This window comes from Oncorhynchus mykiss, chromosome 9 (assembly GCF_013265735.2).
Source record: "Oncorhynchus mykiss isolate Arlee chromosome 9, USDA_OmykA_1.1, whole genome shotgun sequence".
NCBI lineage: Eukaryota > Metazoa > Chordata > Actinopteri > Salmoniformes > Salmonidae > Oncorhynchus > Oncorhynchus mykiss.
In genome coordinates this window covers 76,821,384-76,846,528 of record NC_048573.1, presented here as the reverse complement: position 1 = coordinate 76,846,528, position 25,145 = coordinate 76,821,384, and the positions used below count along the sequence as shown (strand labels likewise).

Sequence of the window (25,145 nt, the reverse complement as noted above, 5' to 3'; positions counted from 1 at the left end):
CAGTGTAGCCATTTTGTTAGCTATTTAGCAGTCTTATGGTTAGGGGATAGAAGCTGTTCAGGAGCCTGTTGGTGTCAGACTTGTTGCTCCAGTACCGATTGCCGTGCGGAAGCAGAGAGAACAGTCTATGACTTGGGTCGCTGGAGTCTAATGATTTTCCGGGACTTTGTTTCACACCCGCCTGACATAGAAGTCCTGGATGTCAGGGGGCTCGGCCCCAGTGATGTACTGGGCTATCTGCATCACCTTCTGTAGCACCATGCCACCGAGGGCGGTGCTGTTGCCATACCAAGCAGTGATGCAGCCAGTCAAGATGTTATCAATGGTGCAGCTGTAGTAGTTTTTGAGGATTTGAGGGCCCATGCCAAATCTTTTCAACTTCCTGAGGGGGAAGAGTCCCGCCGTCTTCACAACTGTGTGTGTGAGTGCCAGGTCACTTACCCCCTCCCTGTAGGCTGTCTCGTCGTTTGATTTTGATAAGGACCAACCACTGTTTGGTCGTCAGCAAAGTTGATGATGGTGTTGGGAGTCGTGCGTGGCCAGCCAGTCGTGGGTGAACAAGGAGTACAGGAGGGGACTAAGCACACACCCCTGGGGGACTCCAGTGTCGAGGGTCAGCATGGCAGATGGGTTGTTACCTACCCTCACCACCTGGGGTCAGCCCGTCAGGAAGTCCAGGATCCAGTTGCAGATGGAGCTGTTCAGTCAAAGGGTCCTTAGCTTGGTGAGACGCTTGGAGGGGACAATGGTGTTAAATGCTGAGCTGTAGTCAATGAACAGCATTCTCACATAGATATTCCTCTTATCTAGCATGGGTGAGGGCAGTGTGGAGTGCAAGTGAGGTTGTGTCATTCTATGTTGGGGCGGTATACAAATTGGAGTGGATCTAAAGTGGCTTGGATGATGGAGGTGATGTGCTCTGAGAACATGCTCTGGGAATACCGTCCGGCCCTGCAAGTGTTGACCTGATTGAAAGACCTTACTCAAGTTGGCCTCGGAGAGCGTGATCCCCCTGGTCCTCTGGGTCGGTGAGGGCCGTCACTCACTTTACGGTGTTGTTATTGTCGAAGCGTGCATGAAATGCATTGAGTTCATCTGGAAGAGAGGCGTCGTTGGGCAGATCACGGCTTTCCTTTCTAATCCGTAATGGACTATAACCTCTGAACTCTGCGTCGCAGCCTATGTAATATGATTCCACCTTGTTCCTATATTGTCATTTTGCTCATTTGATGACTCTGAGGAGGTCGTAGAGGGACTTCTGGTACTTGTTCCTGTCCTCAGCTGTAGCCTCAGGGTTGTCTACGGTTGCTCTGTGTGTGGTATCCTCAGGGTTGTCTACGGTAGCTCTGTGTGTGGTATCCTCAGGGTTGTCTACGGTAGCTCTGTGTGTGGTATCCTCAGGGTTGTCTGGGATAGCTCTGTGTGTGGTATCCTCAGGGTTGTTTACGGTAGCTCTGTGTGTGGTAGCCCTGTCCTTTAGTTTAGCTACAACCTCTGTGTTAATCCAGGGCTTTTGATTGGAGAACCAGCGAAACTTCACCGTAGGACAACGTCTCCGATGCGTTTCCTTATGAAACCGGTGATGGAGGTGGTTAGCTCGTCGATGTTATCTGGAGAGTCTGGGAACATATTCCAATGTGATTCTGATGACCATTTCTCAACTGAGTGTGTCACGGGTACTTCCTGTTTGAACTTCTGCTTGTAAACAGGAAGCATGAGTATATAGTCAGGATCTGATTCGCCGAATGGTGCACAAGGGAGGGCCTTGTCGGGTAACAGTGGTCTAAGACTTTACTGCCCCTAGTGGTGAAGGACACGTGTTGATGGTAGTTGGGCATCACGTGTCTTACTGACGCAGAATTAAAATCGCCGGCGACAAGAAATGGCAGCCTCCGGATGTAAGTTTTCCTGCTTGTTTATAGTTTCGTACATTTGCTTAAGTGCCTAGCTTGTTATATTTGTTGTCCTGGGGTGGAATGTATACAACAGTCACGATAACAGATGAAAAGTCCCCTGGGAGACGGGTCAGCATTTGACCATCCGGTATTCCAAAAACAGGTGAACAATGGGTCGAGTCGACGAAGATGCAAAATCCCTTTCGCCTTTCATTTCCCTGACCGCCCTGTCCACTCGGCGAATGGAAAAGAGAGTGTGAGATAAATAAAGGAAATGAAAAATCCTAATAATAAAATGTTAAATGTCAATAATATTTATGACTTACTATTGTAATAAAGTACCTCTGGCAGCAAACGGAGGACGACAGAGAGACAGAACATTAGAGCGTACACACACTGACTTACAACAACCACTCAGACATAGCATACTGTACATACCAACCACACCTACCTGCCATGTAGTGGATGCCCGTGGAAGGTCTGTGACTGTGGCAGGTGGCATGGAGGGTAGTCTCTGTCTCGGTCTCCCTGGTAGATCTGGGGCTGGTGTGGGAGATGCTGAGGGTGTGACCCGTGCAAGGAGTTCGTGGTACGCCTCCTGGGGGACCCCCTGTTGTCCTGCCCCTGTACCTTCCCCCCCACCGCCACTCCACCCAGGCTGTTCCTCAGGTACCAGTCCCTCAAGCCCTCCAGAGCCAGGGCCTTGTGTAGGCTGCGGATGGGGTCGTCTGGGGTGACGGAGTCAGAGTACTGGGGTGGTCCGAGCTGGTGGTTGTGGTTGAGATTGAGACCGGGTCCCGATCCAGACCCATGCTGGTGCTTTTGGGACTCAACCCCAGACCCCTGGTGGGGGTACAGGGCAGCTGTGGAGGTCCCGGTCGAGGAGGAGGAGGAGGTGGGAGGAAGAGGAGGGTCAGAAGAGGAGGAAGTGTAAGAGGAGAAGTGGAGTACCTCATTCTGGTGGTGCTGGAGAGGGATGAATGGACCACAGGACTTGGTACGGGTTACCTTGACCCGGCGTGGCTCTCCAAGTTTCCCCCGGAGCATCAGGGGGCTGGAGTAGGCTGGCGGGCCCCCAGAGACGTGCTGGGGCCCTGGGAGATGTCCCTGGGGGTGGGGGTAGCCGTTGAAGTGAGGAGGAGGAGGTACAGGAACGGAGGAAAGGAACTTTCCATTGCCATGGACCTGTTGGACCTGTCTCTGCTGCTGCTGCTGCTTCCCCCATACATAGTCCATCAGGATATCACTGTAAACTCCGCCTCCCCCTCCTCCTCCCTGCTCATAGGACCCTGACGGGGGGCCAGAGGAGGGGCCAGGGGAGTGGCCGCTGACCTGAGACTGATGAGGAACCACCTGGGTCACCTCTGGATTGTCTGACCACTGCTTGGTAGTAGTCACTGTGGATATAGCTGACCTGGAAAAGGAAAGAGATACAAAAAACAGGTATTTAAACCATTGAAAATAAAAACAGGGAGGAGGAGGAGAACAAAAAGAAGAAGAATCCTCTCTGAGATCCAGACGTATAGCTCCAGTGTGTGTATATAGCAGCTCACCTGAAGTGATTTTGGACACTAGTGGGTTAGGGTTAGTTTTATAAATTAAGGACTCTATTTAATCAGATCTGCTTCAGCTGACATCCGCACAGCGGATATCGGAGATGGAAATGTGTTAAGAGCTGTCAAATCCACAACTGGCTCCCGCCATTTGCACCTAAAGCGGGCATTGCCATTGGCTGCACGGAGTCACAGTAACAGAAATCCCGTACAGATGTGATCTACACCTCGATTAGGCTGACAGAAATCCTCAATATTTAGCTGAATGATTTTTATTATTATTATTCTAAATAGCATACACTTTCTTGCTCGGGAACTTCTAACTTGAGAGGGGCGGGTGTGGCTTCGTGTGACAATGATCACAAGAGCAGCTGCTGACCGATTTGACCGGCTCCAACACAGTTCCATCTCAGACATTTCCAAAACATCTGCTACGCGTCTGCTGTTACCGGGTTAATGCTTAATCTGATTGAATCTAGGCCTAAGACTTCAGATCACCTGATGTGGTTGTGAACACCTGTTGGTTTAGGGTTAGTTGTACAGTTTAAGACTTCAGATCACTTGATGTGGTTGTGAACACCTGTTGGTTTAGGGTTAGTTGTACAGTTTAAGACTTCAGATCACTTGATGTGGTTGTGAACACCTGTTGGTTTAGGGTTAGTTGTACAGTTTAAGACTTCAGCTCACCTGATGTGGTTGTGGACACCTGTTGGTCCGTTCCTAGCGAGGAGGGGTGTGGTAGGTACACTCCTCCCCTCCATATTGCTTCTGGGAAGAGTACGACACACACAGCAAGACTCTGCATTAGGACTACAACATACCACAGTCTCAAGACAGGACATATCTAGGAGGTTAGAATGTATGAAACTGGGCCATAGATTCTGTAGGAGACAACATCGCTCTTCCTGGTTAGAATGTATGAAACTGGGCCGTAAATTCTGTAGGAGACAACATCGCTCTTCCTGGTTAGAATGTATGAAACTGGGCCGTAAATTCTGTAAGAGACAACATCGCTCTTCCTGGTTAGAATGTATGAAACTGGGCCGTAAATTCTGTAGGAGACAACATCGCTCTTCCTGGTTAGAATGTATGAAACTGGGCCGTAAATTCTGTAGGAGACAACGTCGCTCTTCCTGGTTAGAATGTATGAAACTGGGCCGTAAATTCTGTAGGAGACAACATCGCTCTTCCTGGTCAGAATGTATGAAACTAGGCCATAGATTCTGTAGGAGACAACATCGCTCTTCCTGGTTCGAATGTATTAAACTGGGCCGTAAATTCTGTAGGAGACAACATCGCTCTTCCTGGTCAGAATGTATGAAACTATGGCCATAGATTCTGTAGGAGACAACATCGCTCTTCCTGGTCAGAATATATGAAACTGGGCCGTAAATTCTGTAGGAGACAACATCGCTCTTCCTGGTTAGAATATATGAAACTGGGCCGTAAATTCTGTAGGAGACAACATCGCTCTTCCTGGTCAGAATGTATGAAACTGGGCCATAAATTCTGTAGGAGACAACGTCGCTCTTCCTGGTCAGAATGTATGAAACTGGGCCATAAATTCTGTAGGAGACAACGTCCCTCTTCCTGGTCAGAATGTATGAAACTGGGCCGTAAATTCTGTAGGAGACAACATCGCTCTTCCTGGTCAGAATGTATGAAACTGGGCCGTAGATTCTGTAGGAGACAACATCGCTCTTCCTGGTTAAAATGTATGAAACTGGGCCATAGATTCTGTAGGAGACAACATCGCTCTTCCTGGTCAGAATGTATGAAACTGGGCCGTAGATTCTGTAGGAGACAACATCGCTCTTCCTGGTCAGAATGTATGAAACTGGGCCGTAGATTCTGTAGGAGACAACATCGCTCTTCCTGGTCAGAATGTATGAAACTGGGCCGTAGATTCTGTAGGAGACAACGTCGCTCTTCCTGGTCAGAATGTATGAAACTGGGCCGTAGATTCTGTAGGAGACAACATCGCTCTTCCTGTGTATCAGTGGTTTACAGGAACTTTTGAAGAAGAAAGAAAACCTATTATACACTGAGTGGACAAAACATTAGGAACACCTTCTCATTCCATGACATAGACTGACCAGGTGAATCCAGGTGAAAGCCTCTGATCCCTTATGGATGTCACCTGTTAAATCCACTTCAATCAGTGTAGATGAAGGGGGAGGAGACTGGGTTAAAGAAGGATTTTTAAGCCTTGAGACAAACTGGGACATGGATTGTGTATCTATGCCATTCAGAGGGTGAATGGGTAAGACAAAATATTTAAGTGCCTTTGAACTGGGTATGGTAGTAGGTGCCAGGTGCACCGGCTTAAGTGTGTCAAGAACTGCAACGCTGCTGGGTTTTTCAGGCTCAACAGTTTCCCGGTGTGTATCAAAGATTGGTCCACCACACGAATTGTGCAGAGCAACAGCCAGGCTACAGTTAGTCAACTGACAGTCCAGTACAACATTGGTGAGACCCAATGAAAGAATGCACAACTTGTCCGTACGTTAACGTGAACGCGGTAACGGTATGGCAGCTGACGACCAGAGTTCCACTTCTTTCAGCAAAACAAGATAAAAAATAAACGGTGATTGCATTGGGCTGAGGAACGAAAACACTGGAGGATGTGAAAAACATGATCTGGTCTGACGAATACTCCCGTTTCTGCTGTTTCACGCTGATGGGAGGACTAAGGTATGGAGAAAACCACGAGTACATACATACATCCGTGTCAACATTGCAGGCTGGTGGCGGTGGTGGCGGTGGTGTGATGGTGTGGGGCGTGTTTTCATGGCACACATTGGGCACCTTTGATAAAAGTGGTGCAACGTTTAAATACCAAAGGACATCTGAACATCGTAGCCAATCAGGTGCATCCTTTCATGGCAGCAGTGTATCCATCTAATAATGCCCCATGGCACCAGGAATGGTTCCACGATCATCACAGTGAATTCCAGCTTACTGCAGTGGCCTGCCCAGTCAACAAGTCTCCATCCAATTGAGCGTCTGTGGGATGAGATGGAACGAACTATTCGGAGTACAGATCCACAACCAGCCAACTTGACACAACTGTGGGAAAGCATTGGATTCAACATGGGTCAGCATCCCTGTAGAGTTCCCTGACGAATTGAGGCTGTTCTGAGAGCAAAAAGGGTCTGCAACTCATATATTAGGAAGGGGTTCCTAATTGTTTTTGTACATCAGTTTGTACTGACTAGTTTGTATCATCAGTTTGTACAGACTAGTTTGTATCATCAGTTTGTACAGACTAGTTTGTATCATCAGTTTGTACAGACTAGTTTGTATCATCAGTTTGTACAGACTAGTTTGTATCATCAGTTTGTACTGACTAGTTTGTATCATCAGTTTGTACTGACTAGTTTGTATCATCAGTTTGTACAAACAGTAACTTATTAATTTACTTTGTACAATTACACAGTATGACATTTGAAAATACATGTGAACGATTGCCATTAGGTCAGAGATAGTGTGTAGCTGCAGCAGTACCTGGCAGAGAGGGCCAGTGAGTTGGGTTGCGTGGTGGTCCTCATCGCATAATAGATCTCAACAGGAGAAAGCTTCCTACACAGCCTGCTGTCTGGACTACTGCTGCTCCCATTACCGTTACCAGGGGCCAGCCGGGGCCGAGACGGGGACAGGCAGTCAGGGGCCACACCCGAAGACTCATCTAGAGACAGAGAGGCGAGCGAGAGAAAAGACAGAGACGGATGAAAGTTTGGTGAGGACTGAAAGTAAACCTTTGCAGGATGTACTGTGTTAGCATGACTAGGATGTACTGTGTTAGCATGACTAGCATGTACTGTGTTAGCATGACTAGGCTGTACTGTATTTAACATGACTAGGATCTACTGTGTTAGCATGACTAGGATGTACTGTGTTAGCATCACTAGGATCTACTGTGTTAGCATGACTAGCATGTACTGTGTTAGCATGACTAGCATGTACTGTGTTAGCATGACTAGGCTGTACTGTATTTAACATGACTAGGATCTACTGTGTTAGCATGACTAGCATGTACTGTGTTAGCATGACTAGCATGTACTGTGTTAGCATGACTAGGATGTACTCTGTTAACATGACTAGGATGTACTGTGTTAACATGACTAGGATGTACTGTGTTAGCATGACTAGCATGTACTGTGTTAGCATGACTAGCATGTACTGTGTTAGCATGACTAGGCTGTACTGTATTTAACATGACTAGGATCTACTGTGTTAGCATGACTAGCATGTACTGTGTTAGCATGACTAGCATGTACTGTGTTAGCATGACTAGCATGTACTGTGTTAGCATGACTAGGATGTACTCTGTTAACATGACTAGGATGTACTGTGTTAGCATGACTAGGATGTACTGTGTTAACATGACTAGGATGTACTGTGTTAGCATGACTAGGATGTACTGTGTTAACATGACTAGGTTGTACTGTATTTAACATTACTAGGATCTACTATGTTAGCATGAACTGTGTTAGCATGACTAGCATGTACTGTGTTAGCATGACTAGGATCTTCCTATTGTCTTACCGTTGTCATGGTCCCCTGTAGAATCAGACGTGGAGCTGCTCTCGGAGTTCACCGTGTCATCTGTGGAGGAATACACACACACACACAAAGTCAGATTTCAACATAGTCAGATTGCACCATATAACTTCACACACTGTCCCTTATATCTAAATATCTAAATCTTAACCTGAAATCTGTGCCTTGTGACATGAGTCACATTTCCATGCATATCCCCTATAAGAATCAGTCCACGATTGACATTAGAATTGCTCTGTGTATCTCCGGTAAGATTCAGCCCTCACCCTGTGCTCTCCGTGTACACACCGTCACAAGGGCTGCATCTGAGTACAGCACACACTTCTCTATTTAGTAGTGCACTAAAACTCAGTGTGGTCAAAAGTAGTGCACTAAAACTCAGTGTGGGCAAAAGTAGTGCACTAAAACTCAGTGTGGCCAAAAGTAGTGCACTAAAACTCAGTGTGGGCAAAAGTAGTGCACTAAAACTCAGTGTGGGCAAAAGTAGTGCACTAAAACTCAGTGTGGCCAAAAGTAGTGCACTAAAACACAGTGTGGCCAAAAGTAGTGCACTAAAACACAGTCTGGCCAAAAGTAGTGCACTAAAACACAGTGTGGCCAAAAGTAGTGCACTAAAACACAGTGTGGCCAAAAGTAGTGCACTAAAACACAGTCTGGCCAAAAGTAGTGCACTAAAACACAGTCTGGCCAAAAGTAGTGCACTAAAACACAGTGTGGCCAAAAGTAGTGCACTAAAACACAGTCTGGCCAAAAGTAGTGCACTAAAACACAGTGTGGCCAAAAGTAGTGCACTAAAACACAGTCTGGCCAAAAGTGGTGCACTAAAACACAGTCTGGCCAAAAGTGGTGCACTAAAACACAGTGTGGCCAAAAGTAGTGCACTAAAACACAGTCTGGCCAAAAGTGGTGCACTAAAACACAGTGTGGCCAAAAGTAGTGCACTAAAACACAGTCTGGCCAAAAGTGGTGCACTAAAACACAGTCTGGCCAAAAGTAGTGCACTAAAACACAGTCTGGCCAAAAGTAGTGCACTAAATAGGGAATAGGGTGCCATTTCCGAGTGCCCATGGTAGAGTGAGTCAGGTGGTAGTTACATAACTGGTAGCATTGTTCTCTGTCTGTCCACCATGCCTCCATGTGCTTTCCCTGGACATCGTGTGTGTGTGTGTGTGTGTGTGTCAGCCCAGTAATAACGAGACTGTTCCGGACTTCCTCCTCTCCTCTGTAACAATGTCCACCCTCCCTCCCTTTCTATCTCCCCCAGTCTGTCTCTGCCTTTCCAGGGTCAGTGGTTTGGTTTTTTTCCAGGCATGGAAGAGGAACCTGAGTTCCTAAGGAATCTAACAACCACGGTATTAAACACACACACACACACACACACACACGGTTCCCACAGTGCAGCCATGACATCATAATCCTCTGATCCATTCCTAAGTGCTACCTGTGTGTGTGTGTGTGTGTGTGTGTGTGATTGTGTGTGTGTGTGATTGTGTGTGTGTGTGTGTGTGATTGTGTGTGTGTGTGTGTGACTGTGTGTGTGTGTGTGTGTGTGGCTCTGTATGTATGTGTGTGTGTGGCTCTGTATGTATGTGTGTGTGTGTGTGATTGTGTGTGTGTGATTGTGTGTGTGTGATTGTGTGTGTGTGTGTGTGGCTCTGTATGTATGTATTTGTGTGTGTGTGTGTGTGTGTGTGTGTGATTGTGTGTGTGTGTGTGTGTGTGATTGTGTGTGTGTGTGTGTGTGTGTGTGTGTGTGTGTGTGTGTGTGTGTGTGTGTTTCCTGACTGGATTCTGGAGACTTGGCATAAGCATATAAAACTACAGTGTAATTACTGGGACAGTGAAGCATTTGGTTGTTTAGCCTTTATACGTCACAAGCTTGCATTTGAAAACAAACAATGACTACGAGGTTGAAGTGCAGACTGTTAGCTGTAATTCGAGGGTATTTTCATTAATATAGGGTGAACCGTTCTTTTTGTACATAGTCGACAAATTCACTTACATGTGTATTAAAGTAGTCAAAAGTTTAGAATGGTGAATAAAAGGTATCGTGTCATTTTGGAGTCACTTTCACTGTAAACAAGAATACAATATGTTTCTAAACACATCTACATTAAATTTGAATGCTGCCATGGTTACGGATAATCCTGAATGAATCGTGAATAATGAGGAGTGAGAAGGTTACAGAGGGTCAAATATCAAACCCCCAAGACATGCTAACCTTTCACCATTACAATAACAGGGGTAGTTAGCATTTTATATCATACCCCCAAGACATGCTAACCTCTCTCCATTACCAATAACAGGGGTAGTTAGCATTTTATATCATACACCCAAGACATGCTAACTTTTCACCATTACAATAACAGGGGAGGTTAGCATTTTATATCATAACCCCCAAGACATGCTAACCTTTCACCATTACAATATCAGGGGTAGTTAGCATTTTATATCATAACCCCAAGACATGCTAACCTTTCACTATTACAATAACAGGGGAGGTTAGCATACCCCCAAGACATGCTAACCTTTCACCATTACAATAACAGGGGTAGTTAGCATTTTATATCATAACCCCAAGACATGCTAACCTTTCACTATTACAATAACAGGGGAGGTTAGCATTTTATATCATAGCCCCAAGACATGCTAACCTTTCACCATTACAACAACAGAGGAGGTTAGCATTTTATATCATACCCCCAAAACATGCTAATCTCTCACCATTACAATAACAGGCTAGCATTTTATATCATACCCCCAAGACATGCTAACCTCTCACCATTACAATAACAGGGGAGGTTAGCATTTTATATCATACCCCCAAGACATGCTAACCTCTCACCATTACAATAACAGGAGAGGTTAGCGTTTTATATCAAACCCCCAAGACATGCTAACCTCTCACCATTACAATAACAGGGGAGGTTAGCATCTTAAATCATACCCCCAAGACATGCTAACCTCTCACCATTACAATAACAGGGGAGGTTAGCGTTTTATATCATACCCCCAAGACATGCTAACCTCTCACCATTACAATAACAGGGGAGGTTAGCATTTTATATCAAACCCCCAAGACATGCTAACCTCTCACCATTACAATAACAGGGGAGGTTAGCATTTTATATCATACCCCCAAAACATGCTAACCTCTCACCATTACAATAACAGGAGAGGTTAGCATTTTTACCTGTGTGTATTTCAACCAGTCACAGTAAAAGGTGGTAAGTTATTACCCGTGTGACATCCTCTGTGCACAGTCCTCTTGCTGTGCGCCGGGTGCTGATCAGAGTCTACACGGCGTCTCAGGGCACCGCTGAACAGCGCCTTCTTCGGCTTCCTCTGACACACCTCCTCCTACACATCAGAAGATGGGTTCATTTAGTTTATTTTGTCGTCACATTCACCGTTCACTACCATTCTCGTAGCGGTACAAAAACGAGATTGTGCTGTCTCTCAACGGTCTCTCATCCTACAATGCATCTTACCACCTGTATTCGGTGTCCTGTGTGAATTTAAGTATGCTCTCTCTAATTCTCTCTTTCTTTCTCTCTCTCGGAGGACCTGAGCCCTAGGACCATGCCCCAGGACTACCTGACATGATGACTCCTTGCTGTCCCCAGTCCACCTGGCCGTGCTGCTGCTCCAGTTTCAACTGTTCTGCCTTATTATTATTCGACCATGCTGGTCATTTATGAACATTTGAACATCTTGGCCATGTTCTGTTATAATCTCCACCCGGCACAGCCAGAAGAGGACTGGCCAACCCACATAGCCTGGTTCCTCTCTAGGTTTCTTCCTAGGTTTTGGCCTTTCTAGGGAGTTTTTTTCCTAGCCACCGTGTTTCTACACCTGCATTGCTTGGTGTTTGGGGTTTTAGGCTGGGTTTCTGTACAGCACTTTGAGATATCAGCTGATGTACGAAGGGCTATATACAGTGCCTTGCGAAAGTATTCGGCCCCTTTGAACTTTGCGACCTTTTGCCACATTTCAGGCTTCAAACATAAAGATATAAAACTGTATTTTTTTTGTGAAGAATCAACAACAAGTGGGACACAATCATGAAGTGGAACGACATTTATTGGATATTTCAAACTTTTTTAACAAATCAAAAACTGAAAAATTGGGCGTGCAAAATTATTCAGCCCCTTTACTTTCAGTGCAGCAAACTCTCTCCAGAAGTTCAGTGAGGATCTCTGAATGATCCAATGTTGACCTAAATGACTAATGATGATAAATACAATCCACCTGTGTGTAATCAAGTCTCCGTATAAATGCACCTGCACTGTGATAGTCTCAGAGGTCCGTTAAAAGCGCAGAGAGCATCATGAAGAACAAGGAACACACCAGGCAGGTCGGAGATACTGTTGTGAAGAAGTTTAAAGCCGGATTTGGATACAAAAAGATTTCCCAAGCTTTAAACATCCCAAGGAGCACTGTGCAAGCGATAATATTGAAATGGAAGGAGTATCAGACCACTGCAAATCTACCAAGACCTGGCCGTCCCTCTAAACTTTCAGCTCATACAAGGAGAAGACTGATCAGAGATGCAGCCAAGAGGCCCATGATCACTCTGGATGAACTGCAGAGATCTACAGCTGAGGTGGGAGACTCTGTCCATAGGACAACAATCAGTCGTATATTGCACAAATCTGGCCTTTATGGAAGAGTGGCAAGAAGAAAGCCATTTCTTAAAGATATCCATAAAAAGTGTTGTTTAAAGTTTGCCACAAGCCACCTGGGAGACACACCAAACATGTGGAAGAAGGTGCTCTGGTCAGATGAAACCAAAATTGAACTTTTTGGCAACAATGCAAAACGTTATGTTTGGCGTAAAAGCAACACTGTCAAACATGGTGGTGGCAGCATCATGGTTTGGGCCTGCTTTTCTTCAGCAGGGACAGGGAAGATGGTTAAAATTGATGGGAAGATGGATGGAGCCAAATACAGGACCATTCTGGAAGAAAACCTGATGGAGTCTGCAAAAGACCTGAGACTGGGACGGAGATTTGTCTTCCAACAAGACAATGATCCAAAACATAAAGCAAAATCTACAATGGAATGGTTCAAAAATAAACATATCCAGGTGTTAGAATGGCCAAGTCAAAGTCCAGACCTGAATCCAATCGAGAATCTGTGGAAAGAACTGAAAACTGCTGTTCACAAATGCTCTCCATCCAACCTCACTGAGCTCGAGGTGTTTTGCAAGGAGGAATGGGAAAAAATGTCAGTCTCTCGATGTGCAAAACTGATAGAGACATACCCCAAGCGACTTACAGCTGTAATCGCAGCAAAAGGTGGCGCTACAAAGTATTAACTTAAGGGGGCTGAATAACTTTGCACGCCCAATTTTTCAGTTTTTGATTTGTTAAAAAAGTTTGAAATATCCAATAAATGTCGTTCCACTTCATGATTGTGTCCCACTTGTTGTTGATTCTTCACAAAAAAATACAGTTTTATATCTTTGTTTGAAGCCTGAAATGTGGCAAAAGGTCGCAAAGTTCAAGGGAGCTGAATACTTTCGCAAGGCACTGTAAATACATTTGATTTGATCTGAAAAATGATCAGAGGGATAACAGGTTAAATTAGGTTAAATTAGGAGGGGGGGGGGGGGGTGTTCTGCTTTCTGAGTAGAATGTATCAGTCTGTGTGGTAATATTCAAATCCTCTTTTACCTCTGTCTTTATAATAGTCTTGGGTCCGTGGCGGTAGGATCCGGCCCGACGGCGTACGTTGGGGCGTCTCTCCCCAGCCTCCAGGGGGAAATCACCAGGAAGCTCTCCTGTCAACTCCTGTTATAGACGAATACACCACATTAACAAGATAAATCACCAGGAAGCTCTCCTGTTATAGACGAATACACCACATTAACAAGATACATCACCAGGAAGCTCTCCTGTTATAGACGAATACACCACATTAACAAGATAAATCACCAGGAAGCTCTCCTGTTATAGACGAATACACCACATTAACAAGATAAATCACCAGGAAGCTCTCCTGTCAACTCCTGTTATAGACGAATACACCACATTAACAAGATAAATCACCAGGAAGCTCTCCTGTTATAGACGAATACACCACATTAACAAGATAAATCACCAGGAAGCTCTCCTGTTATAGACGAATACACCACATTAACAAGATAAATCACCAGGAAGCTCTCCTGTCAACTCCTGTTATAGACGAATACACCACATTAACAAGATACATCACCAGGAAGCTCTCCTGTTATAGACGAATACACCACATTAACAAGATACATCACCAGGAAGCTCTCCTGTTATAGACGAATACACCACATTAACAAGATAAATCACCAGGAAGCTCTCCTGTCAACTCCTGTTATAGACGAATACACCACATTAACAAGATAAATCACCAGGAAGCTCTCCTGTTATAGACGAATACACCACATTAACAAGATAAATCACCAGGAAGCTCTCTTGTCAACTCCTGTTATAGTCAGGTCCTGGACAGGACAAACAGACACGGAACATTACCAGAAAGAAACGTGACATACTAGTCGTCAGTATTTGGCTGTGAGTACATGTACCAGAAGGAAACGTGACATACTAGTCGTCAGTATTTGGCTGTGAGTACGTGTACCAGAAGGAAACGTGACAAACTAGTCGCCAGTATTTGGCTGTGAGTACGTGTACCAGAAGGAAACGTGACATACTAGTCCTGAGTATTTGGCTGTGAGTACGTGTACCAGAAGGAAACGTGGCATACTAGTCGTCAGTATTTGGCTGTGAGTACGTGTACCAGAAGGAAACATGACATACTAGTCGTCAGTATTTGGCTGTGAGTACGTGTACCAGAAGGAAACGTGACAAACTAGTCATCAGTATTTGGCTGTGAGTACGTGTACCAGAAGGAAACATGACATACTAGTCGTCAGTATTTGGCTGTGAGTACGTGTACCAGAAGGAAACGTGACAAACTAGTCATCAGTATTTGGCTGTGAGTACGTGTACTGACCGCCTCCTGCAGACAGACTCTCCGTAGCTCAGCCAGTCTGCTATTCAGTAGAGTCTCGAGACTGCGTCTTCTCTCCTGTAGTTCTGTCATCCTTTCAACAGCCTCCGGACTGCCACCCAGCAGGTCTACACAACACACAGAAGAAGGAGATGACATGCTAAGTGTTGATCAAACATGGCTATACATTCTTTCACTAAAAACTAAAATTGCTATCGCTAAATTAGGTATATAAAATACATGTTTTATTTCCTCACCAGGTACTGAGATGAGATGACCCTTGACCTCCATGTCAGGTGTGTCCCAGGTGACCTCGCTGCTCTCAGTGCATCCCAACAGATCACTCACCTACACACACACACACACACACACACACACACACACACACACACACACACACACAGAGAGAGGAGGAGGAATCAGACATGTCGGGTGTGTTCGCTGCTCTGAGTGCATCCCAACAGATCTCACACACACAGAGGGGGGATAGACCAGAGGTAAGGACCAGCGGGACGGACCAGGGGGACCAGAGACCAGAGGTAAGGACCAGGAGGACGGACCATGGGTAAGGACCAGAGGGGCGGACCAGAGGGGCGGACCAGGGGGACGGACCAGGGGGACGGACCAGGGGGACGGACCAGGGGGACGGACCAGGGGGACGGACCAGGAGGACGGACCAGGGGGACGGACCAGGGGGACGGACCAGGGGGACGGACCAGAGGGACCAGGGACCAGAGGTACCAGGGACCAGAGGTAAGGACCAGAGGGACCAGGGACCAGAGGTAAGGACCAGAGGTAAGGACCAGGGGGACGGACCAGGGGGACCAGAGGTAAGGACCAGGAGGACGGACCAGGGGAACGGACCAGGGGGACGGACCAGGGGGACGGACCAGGAGGACGGACCAGGGGGACGGACAAGGGGGACGGGCCAGGAGGACGGACCAGGAGGACGGACCAGAGGGACGGACCAGAGGGACGGACCAGAGGGACGGACCAGGAGGACGGACCAGGGGGACGGACCAGGGGGACGGACCAGGAGGACGGACCAGGAGGACGGACCAGGGGGACCAGGGACCAGAGGTAAGGATAAGGAGGACGGACCAGAGGGACGGACCAGGGGGACGGACCAGGGGGACGGACCAGGGGGACGGACCAGGGGGACCAGAGGTAAGGACCAGGGGGACGGACCAGGGGGACGGACCAGGGGGACCAGAGGTAAGGACCAGGGGGACGGACCAGGGGGACGGACCAGGGGGACGGACCAGGGGGACGGACCAGGGGGACGGACCAGAGGTAAGGACCAGGGGGACGGACCAGAGGGACGGACCAGGGGGACGGACCAGGAGGACGGACCAGAGGGACGGACCAGGGGGACGGACCAGGGGGACGGACCAGGGGGACGGACCACTCCAGTGTCTGCTGGTGTTTGTCCTTGTTTTTCTAAATCAGTGTCTGGTTTCCACCTAGAAAACAGTTGTGGGTAATGGATTGGCAGGCAAGAGGGACACTACACATGTTTCTGGCTGGGCTGTAGTCAGCACAACGCTGCAGTACTGATACAGACCTGACAGGGGCACCACTCAACAGTACTGATACAGACCTGATGGGGCGCCACTCAACAGTACTGATACAGACCTGATGGGGGCGCCACTCAACAGTACTGATACAGACCTGATGGGGCACCACTCAACAGTACTGATACAGGCCTGACGGGGGCACCACTCAACAGTACTGATACAGGCCTGATGGGGCACCACTCAACAGTACTGATACAGACCTGATGGGGGCGCCACTCAACAGTACTGATACAGACCTGATGGGGGCGCCACTCAACAGTACTGATACAGACCTGATGGGGGCGCCACTCAACAGTACTGATACAGACCTGATGGGGCACCACTCAACAGTACTGATACAGACCTGATGGGGCACCACTCAACAGTACTGATACAGGCCTGACGGGGGCACCACTCAACAGTACTGATACAGACCTGATGGGGCACCACTCAACAGTACTGATACAGGCCTGATGGGGCACCACTCAACAGTACTGATACAGACCTGATGGGGGCGCCACTCAACAGTACTGATACAGACCTGATGGGGGCGCCACTCAACAGTACTGATACAGACCTGATGGGGCACCACTCAACAGTACTGATACAGACCTTACGGGGGCGCCACTCAACAGTACTGATACAGACAGACCTGACAGGGGCGCCACTCAACAGTACTGATACAGGCCTTACGGGGGCGCCACTCAATAGTACTGATACAGACCTGACGGGGGCACCACTCAACAGTCTTCAAAGTCTATGCTCTGTATACAACAACAACAACAACAACAACAAAAACAAAGCCTTATGAGAAACCAGACAACTGGATGTTGGAGAGTAGAAGCATAGTCAAACAAAACCTGTCTAAGGTTAAAGGTTAAAGAACTGAACTGAATCAGGATGATAGCAGAATAAAGATTTGTTTCAAGACTGCCAGTGAGACAGAAAAAATAACCACCATATTTAATCCCCCCCCCCCCCCCCCGCCCCAGCTAGACTGAGACAGAGACGGAGAAATGTTTTGTGTTATGATTTAGGACTGAAAAAAGACTTGTCATCTTTATTGTAACACGATGCACTCTACGACCCCTCTTTCCAACCAACCAAGGAAACACGAGCCTGTCCAGACACAGCCCGTAGCCCCTAGACACCTCTCCTCTATCTCTAGCCCCTAGCCACCTCTCCTCTATCCCTAACCCCTAGACACCTCTCCTCTATCCCTAGCCCCTAGACACCTCTCCTCTATCCCTAGCCCCCTCTCCTCTATCCCTTGCCCCTAGCCACCTCTCCTCTATCCCTAGCCCCCTCTCCTCTATCCCTAGCCCCTAGACACCTCTCCTCTATCCCTAGCCCCTAGACACCTCTCCTCTATCCCTAGCCCCTAGACACCTCTCCTCTATCCCTAGCCCCTAGCCACCTCTCCTCTATCCCTAGCCCCCTCTCCTCTATCCCAAGCCCCTAGACACATCTCCTCTATCCCTAGCCCCTAGACACCTCTCCTCTATCCCTAGCCCCTAGACACCTCTCCTCTATCCCTAGCCCCTAGCCACCTCTCCTCTATCCCTAGCCCCTAGACACCTCTCCTCTATCCCTAGCCCCTAGCCACCTCTCCTCTATCCCTAACCCTTAGCCACCTCTCCTCTATCCCTAGCCCCTAGACACCTCTCCTCTATCCCTAGCCCCTAGACACCTCTCCTCTATCCCTACCCCCTAATCCTGTGAAAGGATTTGGATAGATGGGAGCAATTTCACCTAGCCTATACCTATCCAACCCTTTCAATTGCCTAGGGTGTTGGCAGTAGGCGGTAGGGGGCTAGCGAGTAGGGGCCCAGGGTTCAATACTGCGGCGGCCAAAACAGATTTTACTTGGCAGTGGGACAAACATTTGAATTGATCGCATCGGTGCCAGGGAATATATTTGACCTGGTTACGTACGATCAATCATGATTTAACCAAACAGGAAATGTGCAAATCGACCAGAAACAAACCACCTTTCTGAAGAGGGAACAACGGCAGGGGAATGCCCCTGTGTGTCTGTCTGTGTCGGGGCTCTACATACAGTGGAGCTTTCCGGAAGCCAGATCCTCCCTGTCGGTGACCAGCTTGGGCATGTCAAAGAAATACTGTTATAATGCTATATATATATTTATTATATATATATATAATTTTTTTATCTAGGAGATATAATTGATTAAAAAAAAAAAAACAGATGGATGGATTCCAGAAAGATATTTGTTCATTATGGCAATTATTTATCACACATGCGCTGCACCACATATCAGTCAGTCAGAGCAGCCTGGTCTCATAGACTAGACGTAACAACAGTAAAAGTAAGTCCGGGACACTGAAATTAGTATGATATGTTACGTTTGGTATGGTTACGTAAGACTGAAGGTTCCTACAGGCAAAAAGGAAACAATGGTGGTTGGTCGGGATGGATGGGTGGGCATTTAACACGAACATCTAGCAACCCTAAGCTCTTTAGCAACTTTGCAAACACATGCTACATTTTAGCTACATTTGCAAATACTTAGCATGTTAGCTAACCCTTCCCCTAACCCTTAAACCTAACTCTTATCCTGAACCTTAACCCCTAGCCTAGCTAACGTTAGCCACAACAAAATGGGATTTGTGACATATCATACGTTTTGCAAATTCGTAACATATTGTACGAAATGGATGTTGGACATCTACAAATGAATTACATACCATAACATATCGTATGAATTGAGAGTGTCCCGAATGTATATTTACTATGTTACGCCTACCCCTGAGTCCAGGTTGGTCAGAGAGAGCGCTCAGCTCTCAAAACGCTGGCTGTTGTGTGGAGTGAAGACCCACGGAGCTAGGGGTACGAAAGATGTCCCAGGTTATGATATCAACCAGGAAATGCTAAGGCAAGAATGGGTATGCAAACCAGGTACTTACAAGTCTTGGTTGAATATTTGCGATGCACAATAAAATCATCATGGAATAGCCTACCTTGAAAAGCAGACATTTCCTCTAGTCTATTTAGTCTTAGAAAAGTACTTTTTTCAAGTAGGGGCTAGGGAGTAGGGGGCTAGGGAGTAGGGGGCTAAGGAGTAGGGGGCTAAGGAGTAGGGGGCTAGGTTATTTTTTGTGGCCGGTCCAACTACATAGATGACCCTGGGATGCCTGGGAACAGGAAGTGAACAGGAAACAGGAACAGAAAACACGTCATCAAGTAGGAAGTCAGAGAGGGAAACAGAACAGAGAGCAGGAGAGACATAACACTGAAGAACAGAAATAATACACACACACTCGCACACACACTCGCACACACACTCGCACACACACACGCACACAATAACACTAAAGAACAGAAATATACTCTATTTACAAAAGTACCCCTTTCAAATTAGTGGATTCGGCTATTTCAGCCACACCCGTTTGCTGACAGGTGTATAAAATAGAGCACACAACCATGCAATCTCCATAGACAAACATTGGTAGTAGAATGACCTTACTGAAGAGCTCAGTGACTTTCAACGTGGCACCGTCATAGAATGCCACCTTTCAAACAAGTCAGTTCATTACATTTCTGCCCTGTAAGAGCTGCCCCGGTCATCTGTTAAAGTGCTGTTATTGTGAAGTGGAAATGTCTAGGAGCAACAACGGCTCAGCCGCGAAGTGGTAGACCACACAAGCTCACAGAACGGGACCATTGAGTGCTGAAACGCATAGCGTGTAAAAATCGTCTGTGCTCGGTTGCAACAACCACTACCGAGTTCCAACAACTGGAAGTAACGTCAGCACACAAACAGTTTGTTAGGGAGCTTCATGGAATGGGTTTCCATGGCCGAGCAGCTGTACACAAGGCTAAGATCACCGTGCGCAATGTCAAGCGTCGGCTGGAGTGGTGAATCACGCTTCACCATCTGGCAGTCCGATGGATGAATCTGGGTTTGGCGGATGCCAGGAGAACGCTACCTGCCCAAATGCATAGTGCCAACTGTAAAGTTTGGTGGAGGAGGAATAATGGTCTGAGGCTGTTTTTCATGGTTCAGGCTAGGCCCCTTCCAGTGAAGAGAAATCTTAACGCTACAGCATACAATGACATTCTAGATGATTCTGTACTTCCAACTTTGTGACAACAGTTTGGGGAAGGCCCTTTCCTGTTTCAGCATGACAATGCCCCCCCGTGCACAAGGCAAAGTCTATACAGAAATGTTTAGTCAAGATTAGTGTGGAAGAACTTGACTGGCCTGCACAGAGCCCTGACCTCAACCCCATCGAACACCTTTGGGATGAATTGGAACGTAGACTACGAGCCAGTCCTAATCGTCCAACATCAGTGCCCGACCTCACTAATGCTCTTGTGGCTGAATGGAAGCAAGTCCCCGCAGCAATGTTCCAACATCTAGTGGAAAGCCTTCCCAGAAGAGTGGAGGCTGTTATAGCAGCAATGTTCCAACATCTAGTGGAAAGCCTTCCCAGAAGAGTGGAGGCTGTTATAGCAGCAATGTTCCAACATCTAGTGGAAAGCCTTCCCAGAAGAGTGGAGGCTGTTATAGCAGCAATGTTCCAACATCTAGTGGAAAGCCTTCCCAGAAGAGTGGAGGCTGTTATAGCAGCAAAACAGGGACCGACTCCATATTAATTAATGCCCATGATTTTGGAATGAGATATAAGACGCGCAGGTGTCCACATACTTTTGGTCATGTAGTGTAATAGACAGACAGACCACAACAAACTGAAATAATAAACAGGAATCTATTCCCTACATAGTGCACTACTTTAGACCAGAACCCTATGGTACCCTATTCCCTACGTAGTGCACTACTTTAGACCAGAACCCTATGGCACCCTATTCCCTACATAGTGCACTACTTTAGACCAGAACCCTATGGTACCCTATTCCCTACGTAGTGCACTACTTTAGACCAGAACCCTATGGTACCCTATTCCCTACATAGTGCACTACTTTAGACCAGAGCCCTATGGAACCCTATTCCCTACATAGTGCACTACTTTAGACCAGAACCCTATGGTACCCTATTCCCTACGTAGTGCACTACTTTAGACCAGAACCCTATGGCACCCTATTCCATACATAGGGTTCTGGTCTAAAGTAGTGCACTATGTATGGAATAGGGTGCCATAGGGTTCTGGTCTAAAGTAGTGCACTACGTAGGGAATAGGGTACCATAGGGTTCTGGTCTAAAGTAGTGCACTATGTAGGGAATAGGGTGCCATAGGGTTCTGGTCTAAAGTAGTGCACTATGGTACCCTATTCCCTACGTAGTGCACTACTTTAGACCAGAACCCTATGGTACCCTATTCCCTACATAGTGCACTACTTTAGACCAGAACCCTATGGTACCCTATTCCCTACATAGTGCACTACTTTAGACCAGAACCCTATGGTACCCTATTCCCTACATAGTGCACTACTTTAGACCAGAGCCTTATGGTACCCTATTCCCTACATAGTGCACTACTTTAGACCAGAACCCTATGGTACCCTATTCCCTACATAGTGCACTACTTTAGACCAGAACCCTATGGTACCCTATTCCCTACATAGTGCACTACTTTAGACCAGAACCCTATGGCACCCTATTCCCTACATAGTGCACTAATTTAGACCAGAACCCGATGGTACCCTATTCCCTACATAGTGCACTACTTTAGACCAGAGCCTTATGGAAATAGGTTGCCATTTCTGACATGGTCCCGTGTGGCTCAGTTGGTAGAGCGTGGCCCTTACAACGGCAGGGTTGTGGGTTGGATTCCCACGGGGAAGACCAGTATGACAAATATATTCACTCACTACTGTACGCTGGCTCTAGATAAACGCGTCTGCTAACCGACTAACATGTACATGTGGTAACACAGATCAGAATCACTAAAGAAATGTCTCTGTGTGATTCTCCAGTAAAACTACTAACTAGGGACAATAAGACAAAATAATCAAACAATCTGTATGTTTGTACTTTCCCATAAACAACACTTTCCAAATCACCGCATCCTGTAGAACCTCCCAGACTCCCAGGAAGCAATGTGGTGACTATCTAGCAGGACCGTTTTATATATATAGGGGGGGATATATATATATACACATCTCTCTCTCGGTCAACTAGACTCCGAGTAAACAATGATTATCTGTCCTGCTTGTTCCTATTGAACAGATCTGGGAGAGGACAACTCCTAACTGGAGCTAGGTCTAACCATTCATATAATTACAACAGAAAGAGAGAGAGAAGGCAGGGGGAGAGAGAGGGAGAGAGAGAAGGCAGGGGGAGAGAGAGGGAGAGAGAGAAGGCAGAGAGAGAGAGAGAGAGAGAGAGGGCAGGGGAGAGGAGGCAGGGGGAGAGAGAGGGGGAGAGAGAGGGAGAGAGAGAAGGCAGGGGAGAGAGAGGGAGAGAGAGAAGGCAGGGGGAGAGAGAGGGAGAGAGAAGGCAGAGGGAGAGAGAGAGAGAGAGAGAGAGAGAGAGAGAGAGAGAGAGAGAAGGCAGGGGGAGAGAGAGGGAGAGAGAGAAGGCAGGGGGAGAGAGAGGGAGAGAGAGAAGGCAGGGAGAGAGAGAGAGAGAGAAGGCAGGGGGAGAGAGAGGGAGAGAGAGAAGGCAGGGGGAGAGAGAGGGAGAGAGAGAAGGCAGGGAGAGCGAGAGAGAGAGAAGGCAGGGAGAGAGAGAGAGAGAGAAGGCAGGGAGAGAGAGAGAGAAGGCAGGGAGAGAGAGAGAGAGAGAAGGCAGGGAGAGAGAGAGAGAGAGATAGATAGATAGAGAAGGCAGGGGGAGAGAGAGAAGGCAGGGGAGAGAGAGAGAAGGCAGGGAGAGAGAGAGAGAGATAGAGAAGGCAGGGGGAGAGAGAGAGAGAGAGAGAGAAGGCAGGGGGAGAGAGAGAAGGCAGGGGAGAGAGAGAGGGAGAGAGAGAAGTCAAGGTGAGAGAGAGGGAGAGAGAGAAGGCAGGGAGAGAGAGAAGGCAGGGGAGAGAGAAGGCAGGAAGAGAGAGAAGGCAGGAAGAGAAAAGGCAGGGGGAGGGAGAGAGGGAGAGAGAGAAGGCAGGGGGAGAGAGAGGGAGATAGAGAAGGCAGGGAGAGAGAGAAGGCAGGGGGAGAGAGAAGGCAGGGGGAGAGAGAAGGCAGGGGGAGAGAGAAGGCAGGGGGAGAGAGAAGGCAGGGGGAGAGAGAAGGCAGGGGGAGAGAGAAGGCAGGGGGAGAGAAGGCAGGGGGAGAGAAGGCAGGGGGAGAGAGAAGGCAGGGGGAGAGAGAAGGCAGGGGGAGAGAGAAGGCAGGGAGAGAGAGAAGGCAGGGAGAGAAAGAAGGCAGGGAGAGAAAGAAGGCTGGGGGAGAGAGAAGGCAGGGGGAGATAGAGGGAGAGAGAGAGAAGGCAGGGGGAGAGAGAGGGAGAGAGAGAGAAGGGGGAGAGAGAGGGAGAGAGAGAATGCAGAGAGAGGGAGGGGGAGAGAGAGAAGGCAGGGGGAGAGAGAGGGAGAGAGAGAGAAGGCAGGGGGAGAGAGAGGGAGAGAGAGAGAAGGCAGGGGGAGAGAGAGAGGGAGATAGAGAAGGCAGGGGGAGAGGGAGAGAGAGAGAAGGCAGGGGGAGAGAGAGAGGGAGAGAGAGAGAGAAGGCAGGGGGAGAGAGAGAGGGAGAGAGAGAGAAGACAGGGGGAGAGAGAGAGGGAGAGAGAGAGAAGGCAGGGGGAGAGAGAGAGGGAGAGAGAGAGAAGGCAGGGGGAGAGAGGGAGAGAGAGAGGGAGAGAGAGAGAAGGCAGGGGGAGAGAGAGAGGGAGAGAGAGAGAAGGCAGGGGGAGAGAGGGAGAGAGATAAGGCAGGGAGAGAGAGAAGGCAGGGAGAGAAAGAAGGCAGGGAGAGAGAGAAGGCAGGGAGAGAGAGAAGGCAGGGGGAGAGAGAAGGCAGGGGGAGAGAGAAGGCAGGGGGAGAGAGAAGGCAGGGGGAGAGAGAGGGAGAGAGAGAGAAGGCAGGGGGAGAGAGAGGGAGAGAGAGAGAAGGCAGGGGGAGAGAGAGGGAGAGAGAGAGAGAGAGGGAGAGAGAAGGCAGGGGGAGAGAGCGAGAGAGAAGGCAGGGGAGAGAGAGGGGGAGAGAGAGAAGGCAGGGGAGATAGAGGGAGAGATAAAGAAAGGAAAAATAGGAAGAGAGTGATCTATTATACAGAGGTCACAGAAGGCGACCGAGAGAGAGAGAGAGAAAGCAAGCGTGACCGTGACCGAGAGACACACACAGACAGACAATGATCTATGACCCAGGATGTGTTAGATGTGTTAGTATACCAGAGGTCACTGAGGGGAGAAGGAAAGTGATTGGCCAGGGATGACGGACAAGGCAGCTGGCACAAACAGTACATTACATGAACAAACAGAAGGTCCTCACATGGGTGGTGACTCAAATGGCACCCTATTCCCTATATAGTGCACCACTTCATACCATGGACCCTGGTCAACTGTAGGGGACTATATAGGGACTAGGGTGCCATTTGGGATGTTGTAAAGGTGTAGTATTACAGGCCACTGATAAACTGATGTCACCATGACGGCTCATTTCATTGTGGTTTTGTTAGGTTGAATTGGGGTTTTGTTAGGTTGAATTGTGGTTTTGTTAGGTTGAATTGTGGT

The 25,145-nt window shown here is 47.8% G+C and overlaps 1 protein-coding gene across 4 annotated transcripts in view; it reads right to left on the bottom strand.

Moving 5' to 3' along the window:
* The window catches only part of si:ch211-169p10.1 (coiled-coil domain-containing protein 120), a 120,960-nt gene that overhangs the window by 7,882 nt on the left and 87,933 nt on the right, over nucleotides 1-25,145 (bottom strand). For all 4 annotated transcript variants that reach the window (XR_005053400.1, XR_005053399.1, XM_036989099.1 and 1 more), the window contains exons 3-10: nucleotides 15,253-15,343; nucleotides 14,999-15,123; nucleotides 13,690-13,806; nucleotides 11,251-11,371; nucleotides 7,997-8,056; nucleotides 6,956-7,136; nucleotides 4,136-4,216; nucleotides 2,347-3,309 (exon numbers count right to left, since the gene is read on the bottom strand). Coding sequence is in view for 2 of the 4 variants with exons in the window: in XM_036989098.1 (XP_036844993.1) it covers nucleotides 2,347-3,309; nucleotides 4,136-4,216; nucleotides 6,956-7,136; nucleotides 7,997-8,056; nucleotides 11,251-11,371; nucleotides 13,690-13,806; nucleotides 14,999-15,123; nucleotides 15,253-15,343 (1,739 nt within the window). In the remaining 2 variants the exon portion in view is untranslated. The remainder of the gene's footprint in view (nucleotides 1-2,346; nucleotides 3,310-4,135; nucleotides 4,217-6,955; nucleotides 7,137-7,996; nucleotides 8,057-11,250; nucleotides 11,372-13,689; nucleotides 13,807-14,998; nucleotides 15,124-15,252; nucleotides 15,344-25,145) is intronic.